General features: G+C 40.7%; 1 protein-coding gene across 1 annotated transcript in view; it reads right to left on the minus strand.

Moving 5' to 3' along the window:
* The window catches only part of LOC139764985 (uncharacterized), a 225,239-nt gene extending 217,731 nt beyond the window's left edge, over positions 1–7,508 (minus strand). Inside the window, exon 1 of the mRNA XM_071692038.1 lies at positions 7,332–7,508. Coding sequence (XP_071548139.1) covers positions 7,332–7,476 — 145 coding nt within the window. The 5' untranslated portion in view covers positions 7,477–7,508. The remainder of the gene's footprint in view (positions 1–7,331) is intronic.
* Positions 7,509–17,871: the final 10,363 nt, after the last annotated feature.

A 17,871-nucleotide genomic window follows, 5' to 3' on the forward strand; every position in this document is an offset into this window, starting at 1 on the left:
GCTATCAATAACAACAACAACAATAATAATAATAATAATAATAATAATGATAATAATAGTAATAATAATAATGATAATGTTAATAATGATAATGATAATATCTATAAAGGTCTATCACCTATATATATATGACTCGTTCCAGAGCTTTCAAATATTTATGACGTAAGTTTAGAGAGTTGTCAGTGTTTACAAGAGATGTTTACAGTAGCGTGACAAACACCTCACATGAAAATGCTTCGCGTCGGAGGGATCTGGGCTCGTGGTGACTTAACAGTTTGTTCACCTGACTTTGTACCCTGGAAACTGAACACAAATCCAGATAACCAGACTGAGCATACTCCATCAAGCTAAAGTTTCAAACGCATCCATGTAAACAGTACGGACTTACATCTATTTTTCCTGTCTATATTGACAGCACTTGACCAATAGATATATAGATACATCTATCGGGTTAATATGTGGTCTAAATAACTCAGTCTTCTTATCATTCTCATCATGACAATATCATTGTCTAGTTGGTATGATAAGGAAATAGTATCATCCAACTGTGATGAAAACAGTCTTCCAATCTTTCTAGTAAGATCCAGGTATGATAAGGACTATATGTCTATCCAGTTACTACGACTAAGAAAATCCATTATATCAACCAGTTCGTAAGACTGAAGGACGTATCTATCATGTGTAAGATCGACACATATTTGCACTACATAAAATCTCTTATCTTCTTGTTTTCTGTATATCTTTGGCACCAATTTCTCTTGAATTCTGAACCCAGTGGTCAAATGATGGCCACAGTGTGGGTCACCGACAAGTGCACAGGGGTCAGAACTTATATGTAAGTTCCACTGTTGAGTTCTGGTTCCAAAGTTCATTCAACCTGAATCATGGAGAAAGCTTTATCTATCTCTTTATCTATCTATCGCTCTATCTATCTACCTAGTATGTATGTGTGCAAGCTTGTGTGTATGTGTGTCTCTCTATCTGATACATACATATATATATTCAATCATTTATCTTTGCATATGTATAGTCATGTATGTATGCATTCATTTATCTACAAAAGTATCAGTAGTTAGTGAAGGCAGATGTGCCTGCTCACGTTGCATCAGAAAACCAGTTCACAACATTCATGGTCACACGTCTACTGAGGGAGGGAACAGCCCTGGCTAAGCGTCGGGGTAGCCAGGGTGAGTGACAATCCGTTTTCTTAATACCCTCATTGCTGTCCCTAGCGTGATACGTGGCGGGTCTGTGTGAGGCCCTCATGTATGTATATAGGTATATATCTTACTAGAAGTAGACTGCCACAATGTAGCTGTATGTGGGTTATGGCTAGAGACAAGTGTGGGTTGGTTCTCTTCCTTGTTGTACGCAGATCATAACAGTTAAAGAAAATCACAAAGATTATAGATGATTTCTTTTTAAGAAATGGCTACTTATCTCGTTAATGTGAGTGTATATGTAATGGTAAGGGGGATAGTACGTTGATATGCGTGTATATGTAATGGTAAGGGGGATAGTACGTTGATATGCGTGTATATGTAATGGTAAGGGGGATAGTACGTTGATATGCGTGTATATGTAATGTTACTGTTATGTTACACCATGTTAAGGTCTATAGGACTTTTTGCATTAGTACATCACACAGAAACAAATCAAAAGAACGATTATGCAGGAATGATATCTTTTAGTCATTTAGAAAGGATATAGTTTTCTTATGCTACTCAAAGAACCGGTGAAGATAAGCTTAGTTAGACAGTATATCAAGCTTATCTATGTGAGAGGTATTACGAGCAAAGACGCTGATGGTATCTGAATTTTCTACTCATAACTGGATACTTTGAAAAATGAAATCAGAGTGACAAAAAGTTCTAACATTCTTTTGATATAAGACTGAGCTATAGACGATAGTGGCTCTATTCAGTGTAATGGTGACCTAAAATGGGTCTGAGCAATACAGTCACACTATGAACCGACGATAATGAGAGCAGGTCAAGTAAACCACAATTCCCAAACAATAAACTCAAGTCATAAACCAGCGCTGAGCCATGAGACGATAAACCAGTCATAAATCATTACTAAGAAATGCTAGGATAAATCCAAGTCATAAACCAAGACTGAGCAATACTGTGATAAATCCAGGTCATAAACCAATACTGAGTCGTGGTATAATAAACCCAAGATAAGATTCGGGAGTTAAAACGCTGGGTTAAAAGTAGGCAACACTAAGACCCTCAAGATTATTAAGTTCTTATCCATCCAGACTGAAGAAATGGATGACAGGAAACTGTTTATCTTTTAGCGCTAAAGTTACGTCATAGGCGTGTGTGAAGACGCGCCTGCGCAGTAGCTACGGCCTTGACCAGCCTCTGCAATGCGCTTGCGTTTAAAGTGCTCTTAAGGAGGGCGTGCCATAACAGCAGGGAAAAAAAGCTACTATTTTTTCTTGGCACAACTGCTGTGTGAGGTCAACTGAGGTCACATTCAAATGTGAGTCCGTCGTTTCTTCGGCTGAACCAGAAACAGTACGACAAGTATAAGGACATTATTTATATATATATATATATATATATATATATATATATATATATATATATATATATATATATATATATATATATATATCTGTGTGTGTGTGTGTGTGTGTATACACATATGTATTATATCAAAGACTGTAAAAAACCAGAGAAGCATAACATGTATTTAAATACAATGTTAACCCTTTCCCATCTTAGCACTATCCACGTAGGGCAACATGGGAGCCAGGTATCACTCCTGCTTTTTTTAGTTTTACACCATCGGAATACAGTCTGTCCAGTCTGCTGAAACAATAATCTAAGTGAACAGATAACCCATACTGTATTATGAAAACCTATCCTGTACTATACTGTATTATAAAAACCTGTCCTGTACTCAACTGTATTTCATTGGATTCGCACATTTTTGGTACGTGAAGTGGGTAAAGTCCTGTGTGTTATCAATATTTAGGAGAGGAAGTTCAGATCTTATTAATCAAAATATATGGATGAAAACGTTTTCATGTTTTCTGGGACCTTACCAACCTGGGCAGACGCTTTACTTAGCTAGGAGGACAATCCTTTTATCAAGATCTTTATTGAATCTTTTTCACATTTTTCCTCTATCTGAAAGCAATTCAAATTTTGCAAGATTCCATTTGGCTTATACAGTTGCTTATCTTGGCTTATGGCCCAGAGAATACGGCCTTTAGAGGCTAAGACCAGAAGAGATGAGTTATTATGGGGTGAAGATAATGGGACGTGTAGGGATGGGAGTGGAAAGGAGACTGATGGATTGGATGGTTATGACACTGTGGGAGATTAATACAAATGGATCCCGAAATGGAGCTTTTATGGGATGAATGGGATTTGGGGTTCGTGTAGGTAAAATGGTAAATCGGTATTCTAAAACTGGGGTAGATTTGGGTAGAAATAGGAGCAACTTCTTTATAGAGAATTGGAACGGATGTTGTGTATGAGGTAAACATGCACGACACTGTAAAGGAAAGATCTTACAGGAGTGTATTTTGCAACGAAGGAAGGATCCTTCTTATTCCTAAGACTTTAAGAATGAATATAGGATTGCAGTATGGGGAAGGAGGGGCGGGGTGGGGATGGCTATATAGCGGACATGAAAGAAATCAATAGAATTATCTGCAGTGTAAATGAAGAGACAGTTACTGTGAAGACAGAAGAATTTCTAAGAGTCAGCGACTCGTTCTTCATGAGTCTGAGGAATTCCTATGAAGGTAGAGACGGTTGAACATAACACCACACCTTAGTGTGAATGAGGCCTCAGGTTTCGAATGAAACGAGACGTAGTTTGCCTCAGCCGTCTGCTTCCACCGAGACTGAATAAAACAGTTTCGCTCAATTCTAATGACGTCTCGATTCCATGGTTCGCTGAGCCGCATACCAAAGCTGAGATTTCCCACGTCATGTCACGAGGACTTTACAACTGTCATGTGGTTCACGGAGCTTATACTTTGGGGAGAATTGGTAGTTAAATGTAACTGACTCGCCTCATGAAACCTTGGAATGGTGCTAATGATCATAGATAGATAGATAGATAGATAGATAGATGATGTATGGATTTCCGTGGTGTATCGGTCAGCGTTCCTGACCGTGACGCATTCACGGGCCGCCCAGGGTCAAGCGCATAGGTTCGAATCCTGGTTGCGGCAATCGGTCCGCAGTCAACCAAACCTGTTCATGCGCTCTATAGGTTGATCGATAAAATGGGTGCCTGGCTCAGGCTAGGGTTAATATATATATATATATATATATATATATATATATATATATATATATTACATATATATTACATATATATCGTTAGGGTCTCAGTTGTCCGTGCCGTCTCAGCTAACTTTAGAATAAAAGATAGATGGATAGGTAAATAGATCGATATTCATTAATGTACACAAATAGGTTTCAAAATACTGATCATGTCATCTTCAACAACTAGTAATAGAAGGATCTTTCATAAACATCTCTGGTCAGTTCAAAAGAAATACTTTGCAAAATGAAAAGTTTCACGTGCATGAAGATACTGGAATTGGTTATCTTGTCTGTTGTGAAAAGATAACAGTGCAGTAACGGTTCTGGAATCAACAGACAACAGTGTGGCAACGGTTCCGTTCCAGTATGCAACATGTATACGTCTCGCTGCATATGGTAATGTGTGGAAACATGAAGACATTGTTGGGCGTGTTCATGTTAGGGTTTGCTCGTGGAAAGAATGAAACATGTTAGATAACCAGAAGATTTAGATGTGATCTCGATAGACGTGCCTTACAGGTGACTCCGTCTTTACAGGCTTACATTATGGAGGGTTTCTTCTCGATAGACATAAGTTACATGCGATATCTTCTCGATAGACATAATGCATGTGATGTCTTCTCAATAGATGTGAGTTATTTTGTGATATCTTCTAAACAGGAGTAAGTTGCGAGTGATATCTATTAGATAAACTAACGTTCAAGGTAAGATTTTCTCAACAAACTTAAGTTATGGGCGATACTTCCTCGACAGACTTGTTATTAACAAGGGTGATGATAACAGGCGACAGCGTGGGAAGATCAACCGCATGGTCCCTTTCATGCAACAGGGTGCTCGACTATAAATATTAGTGATACCCCTGTTTAAGAAAATTGACCCAACCTGGCTATTTAACGTGTACCGTCTTAAGTATCTAAATATATAGTTTACTAGCGTGATGAACACTAATTTTACTCAAAGTACTCTTATTTATAACAATGTTTACAGAAGTATTTATGGCCCAGTACGTGTAGATTGTAAATATTCATGCCTCTACATTTTGTTGTTTAGTGCAGTATCATAATTATAATGATCAGTACTAATGCAATGTTGTTAACAATATTTTCATATATACAAAAAGACCTCGCAAGAAGGCATTAGGCTCATCCTGGAGTTCCCACACTGTCAGGAAGACGAAAAACATAAATATAATTTCCTCAGAGGGTGAATCATCAGGTGGTGAAGCTAATGCATAAAAACGAGGACTTGGTAAATCCTGGATCTATAATGTCAAGCGTCCCCACCTGCTCCCTACTCTCATGTCAATAAGATATATGTATATATATATATATATATATATATATATATATATATATATATATATATGTTTATATATATATATATATATATATATATATATATATATATATATATATATATATATATATATATATATATGTTTATATATATATATATATATATATATATATATATATATATATATATATATATATATATATATATGTATATATATATATGTATGTATATGCATGTATACATTGATAGATAAATGCATGCAAAGATGTATATGAAGATGTATAGAGTGAGAAAGCGCCGGCTCCGCCTGCCCTACCCACCCACGGAAGGTTCCTGTCTCGATAAAGTTGTTGGCAACAGATCCCGAGTCATGCCAGCCATGAACCCTCCCTTATCTTCCCTCCATCTTACTCTCCTTGTGTCCCTCCCTTGCACCTCCCATTCTCCGTCGTCTACCAATTATATACATTAACTAATCCTCGGAAGGTTATCATGAGCCTAATAATGAAAAATAATGCTAAAAAAAGAGAAAATTTAAGCCAATCAAAGAGTATCAACTATATTCGAAACGCTTCGAATCATTACAATTGATTTTCGCGTCTAAACGTTAATGTTCCAATATATTTCCCAAGGAAATTTAGTTTCAATTTTACTTTTCCAATCGTTCTCTTCATGGGAGAGGAAGGGACACCAATTAAGACTTTTTCTGTTGTTTTTCCTTTATGAAGTTCTCACGGGATATTTTCGCTTCCTGTGGAAAGTTTGGGCGAGTTTCTTTCTGCACAGGTGGAGGCGATCCGTCTTGCCGGCAGCCTGGCCCAGGGACCCGTCACTCAGGGCTGGGGAAGGCGTCAGCCATCTCAGAGGGGCGCCATCACCAGGGCGTGAAGGCCCAGGGAAAACACCTCGAGGTTCCAGAGCTGCCTGCTGGAGGCCAGTCCGTGAAAGCGAGAGGAATGCACGCCAGAGAGAGCGTTTCAAGGTCACCCGGCCACTGCATTGGCCCGCCCGAGGTGTGGGCTCTGGGTGCATGATGCTTGTCATGGGTTCTGGGACGAGGGGCTGAGGTCTTCTGTTGGTCTGTTAGGAATTAAATGTGGTAGTCTTGTGTGTGTGTGTGTGTGTGTGTGTGTGTGTATGTGTGTATATGTGTGTGTATGTGTATGTGTATGTGTGTGTGTGTGTGTGTGTGTGTGTGTATGTGTGTGGGTGGAAGTGGGTGGTCATGCAGGGTGGGTGAGGGGGCGGGAGGCGGCACTGCGGGCAACGCGTCACTCCAGTATTGATTGTCACCCCAACCATCATGGAAGTCTGGTTCCCACCCACGATCTCCACCCATGACTCTGCATTACTGCAGTGCCCGCTGCCATGATGATGCCCACCCCACCACGTCGGTCCCGGGGGATGCCTCCCTCCCAGCCCACCCCCGGCACCAGCCTGGGCCGCCTGGTGCCCACTGCAGAAGCTTCCAGGTCTCTACTGGCACCCATCATGCGCCATCTTTGCTCGGCCGCTCTGGCACCTGAGGTTTCCCCTGGGTGCGGGTGAGGTCCAGGTGACCCTGGGGGTGACAGGTCGACACGTCGGGGTCAACGCGATCATAGCAATCAGCTGATGCCGTCCAGGGTGCCGGCGAGGGTGCCTCTCACGTGGCGGACGGCATTGATTGGGCGCGGCCGAGCAGCCTGGACCCAGCTGCTCCAGTGCTCACACCCTCAACACAACGCCAGGACTTACCTTTAGATATTCTGCTGAGGATGGTATCCTTGTGTTGATCCACGTGCGGTTCGGCTACTACGATGAGGAGGTAGGAGCCGGATAAGGGGGACAAAGCCCCCTCTCCGCGAGGTTGCGGAGCGGCAGGGGGCGGCGGGTCAGCCATGACTCGACTCCGCGGCTGCCTCTCGCCACACTGACTCCTCACCACCGCGCCGCTCGCCCGCTTCGAGTTCCCATGCGCGCGCATGCCGGCCCGACCCCAGCGACATCTGCTTCTGTCTATATGGGAATTTCTCTATCTTAGCATTAACTGTTGGCCTTATGCCAACTTTGGCAACCAGATGAGATGACTCTCATCTCACCCAGATAATCGATCAGGCGCAACAATCTGTTCTTTCACGAATTTTAGCGATTCTAGAGAGCCGGCCGGCCACTTCTGAGGGTCCAGCCCGTGGCCCTGTGGCCGATGCGCGAAAATTGGCTGAGAAGATTCCGTTATGTGCACGTGTGGGTCGCTGTACACCAGACCAATATTAGCTCATCCTTCCGGTGAAACACCTAGCATAGGTGTACTAACAATATCATCCACGTAAATTGTTTCTAAGGAAGCGTACGGCTATTGGAGGTCAGGATGGCACCACAGGAGACACGGTCCTCTCTCACTGCAGGGGCGGGGCTAGAACTCTCTCTTAGACACGCCTGTCAAACATTGACCTTCTAAATCTAAGTCATTTGATTAACCTGCACTAGTGATAGATTTGTCCACCATCTGGTAGAATCTCTCAAGCTACAAATGTATCATAATCCCTTCATCACCGGATATGAAATGGAGGAATGAAAGAATCATACACATAAGCTGGACCTTTTTCTAGACGAGACAGGCCTTGCTTATGAATATATATATATATATATATATATATATATATATATATATATATATATATATATATATATATATATATATATATATATGTATATATATATATATATATATATATATATATATATATATATATATATATATATATATATATATATATATATATATATATATATATATATATATATATATATATATGGGGAAGGAAGCAATTCATTATACAGTGTAAGGTCATGGTCGTGGGGGGTCAGTTACTTGTAAAAGAGCCAGACCTACTGCCCTGCGAGGGGCCACCTGCACTGACCCACTCACAGGTCAGGGGGAGGGAAGATAGGAGCGTCAGTGTGAGCAGTACAGTCATGCACCAGTGTCACCTCATGAAATATGATGGTACTCTACTGCATGATGGTACATGGTAGACTGGAAGACGCCATTAACGTTTTGGGTAGAGCCTCTTCCTTGCATATTAACTGACTGTTATACGTCTTCTATCTCATTCTTGTGTCTCCCCTGACGATGTGTCATTACACGAAAGTGCACTTGGGAACTTTTTATCGTGTTTCATTTCCTTTGCGCTACCTCGCTAACGCGGGAGACAGCGACAAAGTATAATAATTATATTGAAATATATATATATATATATATATATATATATATATATATATATATATATATATATATATATATATATATATATATATATATATATATATTTCCAGCGTTAGCGAGGTAGCTTTAAGAACAGAGGACTGAACCTTAGAGGGAATATCCTCACTTGGCCCCCTTCTCTGTTCCTTCTTTTGGAAAATTAAAAATGAGAGGGGAGGCTTTCCAGCCCCCCGCTCCCTCCCATTTTAGTGACCTTGTACGACACGCAGGGAATACGTGGGAAGTTTCTTTCTCCCTTATCCCCAGGGATAACAGGGGAGAAATGATGCTTTCCACGTAACCCCCGTGTGTCGTAGTAGACTACTAAAAGAGGTGGGATATCCTCCCCTCCTGTTTTACTTTCTAAGAAAGGAACAGAGAAGGGGGCCAAGTGAGGATTTTTCCCCTCCAGCCGAGTCATTTGCCCTTGACGCTATCTCGCAAATGAGGGAAATGGAGAATATATATATATATATATATATATATATATATATATATATATATATATATATATATATATATATATATATATATATATATCATACGAAAGTGCACTTGGGAACTTATCGTGTTTCATTTTCCCTGTGGACTCGTAGAAATATATATATATATATATATATATATATATATATATATATATATATATATATATATATATATATATATATATATATATATATCTTCATCCCAAAAGATGATTAGTACAAAATCTTTGTCAGTAATCTGATGCGTCAATATTCACGCTGAGGTTATTTCCGCGTTGTTTTTGCCCTCTATTAGTAAAGAACCTTATGGCAAGTGTTTCCAAAGGTCATTATAGCTAATTACGTCACGGTACAGCAGCACCCCCCCCCCCACCCCCCACCCATCAGCTGACCGCAGCGCTCCGCATCACGGCCGACACGAGAACATCATGTCTGTTCTCCAGAAATGTTCAAGAAGAACAGCCACGAACAAGGGTTGGCCCCGTTTATTCAACTCAACTCTGGAATGTTTGAGATATTGAGGGAAAGTTTACACCATAGATATCGACTTATATTTTTTACTTATCTGTAATGTTTGTTCGTTTCTTTTAAAGATGTCTATAAATATATATATATATATATATATATATATATATATATATATATTTTTTATTTTTTTTTATTATACTTTGTCGCTGTCTCCCGCGTTTGCGAGGTAGCGCAAGGAAACAGACGAAAGAAATGGCCCAACCCCCCCCCATACACATGTATATACATACGTCCACACACGCAAATATACATACCTACACAGCTTTCCATGGTTTACCCCAGACGCTTCACATGCCTTGATTCAATCCACTGACAGCACGTCAACCCCGGTATACCACATCGATCCAATTCACTCTATTCCTTGCCCTCCTTTCACCCTCCTGCACGTTCAGGCCCCGATCACACAAAATCTTTTTCACTCCATCTTTCCACCTCCAATTTGGTCTCCCTCTTCTCCTCGTTCCCTCCACCTCCGACACATATATCCTCTTGGTCAATCTTTCCTCACTCATTCTCTCCATGTGCCCAAACCACTTCAAAACACCCTCTTCTGCTCTCTCAACCACGCTCTTTTTACCTCCACACATCTCTCTCACCCGTACGTTACTCACTCGATCAAACCACCTCACACCACACATTGTCCTCAAACATCTCATTTCCAGCACATCCATCCTCCTGCGCACAACTCTATCCATAGCCCACGCCTCGCAACCATACAACATTGTTGGAACCACTATTCCTTCAAACATACCCATTTTTGCTTTCCGAGATAATGTTCTCGACTTCCACACATTCTTCAAGGCCCCCAGAATTTTCGCCCACTCCCCCACCCTATGATCCACTTCCGCTTCCATGGTTCCATCCGCTGCCAGATCCACTCCCAGATATCTAAAACACTTCACTTCCTCCAGTTTTTCTCCATTCAAACTCACCTCCCAATTGACTTGACCCTCAACCCTACTGTACCTAATAACCTTGCTCTTATTCACATTTTCTCTTAACTTTCTTCTTCCACACACTTTACCAAACTCAGTCACCAGCTTCTGCAGTTTCTCACATGAATCAGCCACCAGCGCTGTATCATCAGCGAACAACAACTGACTCACTTCCCAAGCTCTCTCATCCCCAACTGACTTCATTTTTGCCCCTCTTTCTAAAACTCTTGCATTCACCTCCCTAACAACCCCATCCATAAACAAATTAAACAACCATGGAGACATCACACACCCCTGCCGCAAACCTACATTCACTGAGAACCAATCACTTTCCTCTCTTCCTACACGTACACATGCCTTACATCCTCGATAAAAACTTTTCACTGCTTCAAACAACTTTCCTCCCACACCATATATTCTTAATACCTTCCACAGAGCATCTCTATCAACTCTATTATATGCCTTCTCCAGATCCATAAATGCTACATACAAATCCATTTGCTTTTCTAAGTATTTCTCACATACATTCTTCAAAGCAAACACCTGATCTACACATCCTCTACCACTTCTGAAACCACACTGCTCTTCCCCAATCTGATGCTCTGTACATGCCTTCACCCTCTCAATCAACACCCTCCCATATATATATATATATATATATATATATATATATATACATATATTTTTTTTTTTTTTTTTCATACTATTTGCCATTTTCCACGTTAGCGAGGTAGCGTTAAGAACAGAGAACTGGGCCTTAGAGGGAATATCCTCACCTGACCTCCTTCTCTGTTCCTTCTTTTGGAAAAATTGAAAAAAAAAAAAACAAGAGAGGGAGGATTTCCAGCCACCCGCTCCCTCCCCTTTTAGTCGCCTTCTACGACAAGCAGGGAATACGTGGAAAGTATTCTTTCTCCCCTATCCCCAGGGATGAGAGAGCTTGGGAAGTGAGTCAGTTGTTGTTCGCTGATGATACAGCGCTGGTGGCTGATTCATGTGAGAAACTGCAGAAGCTGGTGACTGAGTTTGGTAAAGTGTGTGAAAGAAGAAAGTTAAGAGTAAATGTGAATAAGAGCAAGGTTATTAGGTACAGTAGGGTTGAGGGTCAAGTCAATTGGGAGGTGAGTTTGAATGGAGAAAAACTGGAGGAAGTGAAGTGTTTTAGATATCTGGGAGTGGATCTGGCAGCGGATGGAACCATGGAAGCGGAAGTGGATCATAGGGTGGGGGAGGGGGCGAAATTCTGGGAGCCTTGAAGAATGTGTGGAAGTCGAGAACATTATCTCGGAAAGCAAAAATGTGTATGTTTGAAGGAATAGTGGTTCCAACAATGTTGTATGGTTGCGAGGCGTGGGCTATGGATAGAGTGGTGCGCAGGAGGATGGATGTGCTGGAAATGAGATGTTTGAGGACAATGTGTGGTGTGAGGTGGTTTGATCGAGTAAGTAATGTAAGGGTAAGAGAGATGTGTGGAAATAAAAAGAGCGTGGTTGAGAGAGCAGAAGAGGGTGTTTTGAAATGGTTTGGGCACATGGAGAGAATGAGTGAGGAAAGATTGACCAAGAGGATATATGTGTCGGAGGTGGAGGGAACGAGGAGAAGAGGGAGACCAAATTGGAGGTGACGTGCTGTCAGTGGATTGAATCAGGGCATGTGAAGCGTCTGGGGTGAACCATGGAAAGCTGTGTAGGTGTGTATATTTGCGTGTGTGGACGTATGTATATACATGTGTATGGGGGTGGGTTGGGCCATTTCTTTCGTCTGTTTCCTTGCGCTACCTCGCAAACGCGGGAGACAGCGACAAAAAAAAAAAAAAATTATATATATATATATATATATATATATATATATATATATATATATATATATATATATATATATATATATATATATATATATATATATATACATATATATATATACTCATATATATAAATATATATATATATATATATATATATATATATATATATATATATATATATATATATATATATATATATATATATATATATATATATATATATATATATATATATATATATATATATATATTATATATGTAGAGAGAGAGAGAGAGAGAGAGAGAGAGAGAGAGAGAGAGAGAGAGAGAGAGAGAGAGAGAGAGACTGAAGTGGAAGGATGTGGGATACAGGGGTCGACGTGCTGTCAACGGACTGAATCAGGACATTTGAAACGTTTATGGTAAACCAAGGAAAGGTCTGTGGGGCATTGGATGTGGATACGGAGCTGTGGTTTCGGCGCATTACACATAACAGCTAGAGACAGAGTGTGAACCAGTGTGGGCTTTCTTGTCTGTTTTCCTGGAGCTACCTCACCGAAGCAGGGGGTAGCGATGCTGATTTATATAAGTGTGGCGCGGTAGCGCCAGGAATGGATGAAGGCAAGCAAGTATGAATATGCACATGTGTATATGTTTCCCGCGCAGTGAAGTAGCGTCCAGAACAGATGATTTAGCCTGAGGAAAAAGAACATCCTTGCTTGGCTCCTTCCTCTGGATGAATCAGGTTCCTGCTGCCTCCGTGATCTAACTCACTCACACCCTCACCCCTGGGCGGTGGGGATGAGACATGAACTTTCTCGCATGTGAAGACGTTTCCTACGTTTCCTCTGTACACGATTATGTGATCTGTAAAGTGGGATCAAAATCTTCCTTCACATCAAGTCCAAGTACATCATGCCTCCACTGCATCTTATCCCCAGTCATTCTTTACACACCTTCATCTCAAGCATCCGCAGTGTGAGTCACTTCTCTTCCCAGGTCTACCTCTCCTCCTTGTATCTTCTGCTATGCTTCTATCTTCCTCACCAACTAATCACCTGACTTTTACGTTTTAGAAGACCATAACGTCGTAAGATCTACTTCCCTTTAATGATGGTTCACACCACTTAACCCGCGCACATCGTTCTCATTCCATCTAACTTTCTAGATCTGACTATATTATGCAGTTGTTTATCACCTATCTTAACCTCTATGTACACCCTTGGTTTTCCCAGCCATATTTTAGCACTAGGATAAATATACTCCTTCATGGGAACTTCTGCCACACAACAGTTGATTTACTTCCATTTACCAGAGTTTCCAGTGGAACCTCAGTTGCTTATTCTCATAAGAACGTACTTTCAACTTCTCCCTTACCAGAACCATCAACACTAACATTTATCCCCACATGTCTAAACTCGTCCATAACCTCCTCCTCTGCACTGTGCAAACTGATCTTACTAGTATGACCTTCCTTCCTCCTATGCAACTTTCGTTTTACTGTTATTCGCATTAGATTTCCTCCTCCACTTCCTGCATACATCATCTAAACTCCCCACTATTCTGTCCAACTGTTGCTCTGATTTCTTAGCAACAAAGTATCATTTGCATGCAACAACTGCATCAGCTTCCAGTCTTTTTCTCTCAGGTTAATAACTACACCACACTTCCTCATCTTGCTCTCAACCCACGTAATGCCACAACCATAAGAACATGAAATAATCAGGGTGACATCACACAACCTTGATGCACTCCCACATTTAGCTCACTCATAACTTCCTTTTCTCTCGCACAGTCAAACATTCCGTGGGTGCTTTCCTGTTCCATCTATCATATATCTCTTCTAAATCCATGTGCCACACGTACCTTCTCCTTCTCTCAAGTATTCACCACTACGTCTCTAAATGCAAAACTCTAACCTGCACACACTCCTTGCTAAGCCAAGGTCATCATCTTCACCAACAAGATATTTGATGATAATTTTCAAATGATCTCTTGCTATCTTTCCATACACCTTGTCACCTTCGCTAGGGAGATGTACTTCTTCGTCGTTTTGACTCTCACGTTTACTGCCCTTTCCTGTACACACTGGAACAGATGTTGTCTGGTCACCAGACACCTGACCATTCTTCCATGCTTCCATACACATTTTCCAGATCCAGTCTGCAGCAGTTTCATCTCTATTCATCATCTTGCTCGCTAATCCATCTATAACCAAAGCTCTTACATTCTTTAAAAGTTTTATTGCTCTTCTCACTTCATACTGTATAATATATATGCAAAATGTACACAAGTAGCTAGTGTACATAAGATTCGGGTGAAACCGCAAGGAAACGGAAAACGTGAAGTGTCAAGCGCTTTCGTATAATTACATCGTCAGAAGTGAATGCAGACAGAGAAAATCAGAATACAATACAACAGCCACCGTCGCTAGGCGGGTCAGAGGAATGAATTAAGAAACAGGAGAAGAGATTAGGCCACAGGTCACCCTGACGACCTCACCTCTCAACTCACAAACACAGGATAACCTGTTCTGGAAAACATAATTCCAATTATTTTCACTCATAAAGTTATCTGATATATACAAACAAATATTTTGGTCTATATTGATATGAAGGTGGGCAATTATTGCGATATTTTTCCACAATACTGACTTTAATCATCAAGTACTGGAGCAGTGTTCAGGTTATCAAATACAGTAACTCAGCTATGCATAGAAATAGTGTTCCATCGACTCTTATCAAGCATGGTAGATAGATCAATATGAATCACAACGTACATCTCCTTCACTAACCTCTTCACAGTATTCTTTATTCATCAACTCAAACCCTCAATAACAAATTTGACTTAAACGTCATTGGTCTGTGCTCTCTCCTTCTCTCCTCCTCCCCCAGTATTATGCTGCCTACATCTCTCCTCCTTGGCTCCCCTCCAGCACCAGCCTCTCCCTCACTCCAGCACAGTAAAAGAGGAAAATCTAAGCCACGCAGTTAGATGGAGACAAGGTTATAGAAGACGGGGTGCCGGAAAGTTGTCAGAGAAGACCTTGAATGTTAAGTAATGGGCTAATAAAGAGGACAGACAGACAGACAGACAGACAGACAGTAAGACAGACAGACAGACAGACAGACAAACAAACAGACAGACAGACAGACGAAAGGCATATGGAAAAAGCAGGTGCCTGATGACCTTTGACCCATAATGAGGTAATCTGCTAAAGAAATTAAGGATCTTCACTTTCCTCCTCTTGTGGTAATTTACTTACCGGAAATATTCATCCAATTTCCTCTTGCACGAGGCGACCGCGTGGGCATTTATGGTATAAATAAACAGTTTATACGTTGGTAATCTTTACTATTGTTCAATAAGTAGACAGTTTGTTCAAGTGTTCAGTAAGTAGGCAGTTTGTTCTAGTGTTCACTAAGAATGATGTCTGTCTTGCAGTCACTAACTGCGTTAGTACACAGTTTATTGCTGTATATAGTAATATTCTCACTCGGTTTAGACTAACGGCTCTCAAACTTCCACCCAGTGTCTATACTGGATCATTCTACAAAGACCATTGCTTGTACAGTGACCTTATCTAACTTTCTATGCATTTCAGGACCTTTTTTTCGAGTCACCTCGGAGCCTTCGCTTCTGCAAGGAAAGCATCCTTTGTTACAGATATGAAAATTACCAAAATGTTGTAAGAAATCTGAATGGATGACATTAGAGGATACACTGACACTAATTTCTGTGGTCCATGTTAATTATAGTTGTATCAAACTTCTAATCCGCTAAGAACTGAATAAGGAAACATTGACCGTATAATCTTTATTTCTTATCTCATTACCCATGTGTGGTGCAATGGAATGTTATGAACACCAAGAAATGAAGCACTTATGCAAAGACATTTAAAGTTCTGTTTTTTATCTTTACTCCATCGTTCCTGTCTCGTGACATAGTTCCTGGGTGCTCCTGGTGAAGGAACACAGGTCTAGTACCTGTACATGTAGTTCCCTGGTGTTCCTGATGATGGAGGCCTGGTATTGTACATTTAGACGTGGTTCCTGGGTGTTGCTGGCGATGGAGAGCCGGTCTTGCAGCCCTAGCTAGATGTGCTACTTCCTGTAGGAAAACCTAATTCTTTATCTCTCGCTGGAGGTTTTCCCTGTGCAAGACAAGTGAGGAAGACCTTGGCATCTCTCCTCCCTGCTTCGTGTTATATTTATGGTAAGTCACGTCTTCCGGATTTACAATGCTTAGTCTTAACATACAGGAACGTGACACTACAGTGAAAGTGCTCGGTCTTATTCCCGTGTTGAGTAACGATTCTTCCTCCTCCTCCTCAATGAACCTTCTTTGTAATGGCAGGTTGTTTAGCGCCCGCTTCACAGGGGTCAGGCACCTGACTTTGTTTTTGTAGGTCACATGAATGCGATTGAGGTCAAGCTGAGTCATCTGACTCTCTTTGGAATTAAGCCTGAATTCCTCCCGGTACGGGTCATAGCCACGCCTGGCCATCGAACATTAATAGTGATTTACGTAAATAAATAACTTTATTACCACTAATGTTTCCTTAAAGTTTTCTTTATCAGCTGATCTTTGATTACTCTTCACAAAATGTCTTCTCTAGCAGCAGCCGTCAACAGATCTCTGTACTGTCATGTTGTATCAGATTGTCCCAACCCTATAGTGTCCTCCAGGTTTGTAAGAGAACATATGAGCCACTTTAATCTTCTCCTGCAGTGTATTGGAGGATTTCATTGTGTGAAAGAAGAGTGAGAAGAGAGGCGGATCCCTTGCTGCAGTGAGTAAGGTCTCACCTCAGAATCAAGGTCCAGGGGAAAGCAAAAATCTTACATATGACAAATTAAGATTAAGGTAATCTCGTTGTCAGATGATGCTCCCTGCCTGAAGGGGCATTGCAAAGGTGTAAGGTATAAGTAATAAAGTGTAAGGTACAAGTAATAAAGTGTAAGGTATAAGTAATTAAGTGTAAGGTATAAGTAATAAAGTGTAAGGTATAAGTAATAAAGTGAATTAAGAATGAAATTGAGGATGTGGATGAAAGACCTGAGTCAGTTGAAAAAAATGAATGGTAATGAATTGTAATCTGGATGATGGAAATACTTTATTGATTAAGATTTCATGTACGATATATATCAGGGTACATTTCCCCTGAACCAGTAAGAGGTCAAGAGAGATACAAGTAAACCTAAGAATACTCCTCTTGAAACTACAAGAGGCTAAGAGGGATACACATAAGCCTTGAATCCTCCTTCCACTCTCGTTTAACTTCACATAACACACACGA

The sequence above is a fragment of the Panulirus ornatus genome, chromosome 52 (genome assembly GCF_036320965.1).
Source record: "Panulirus ornatus isolate Po-2019 chromosome 52, ASM3632096v1, whole genome shotgun sequence".
Classification (NCBI taxonomy): Eukaryota; Metazoa; Arthropoda; class Malacostraca; order Decapoda; family Palinuridae; genus Panulirus; species Panulirus ornatus.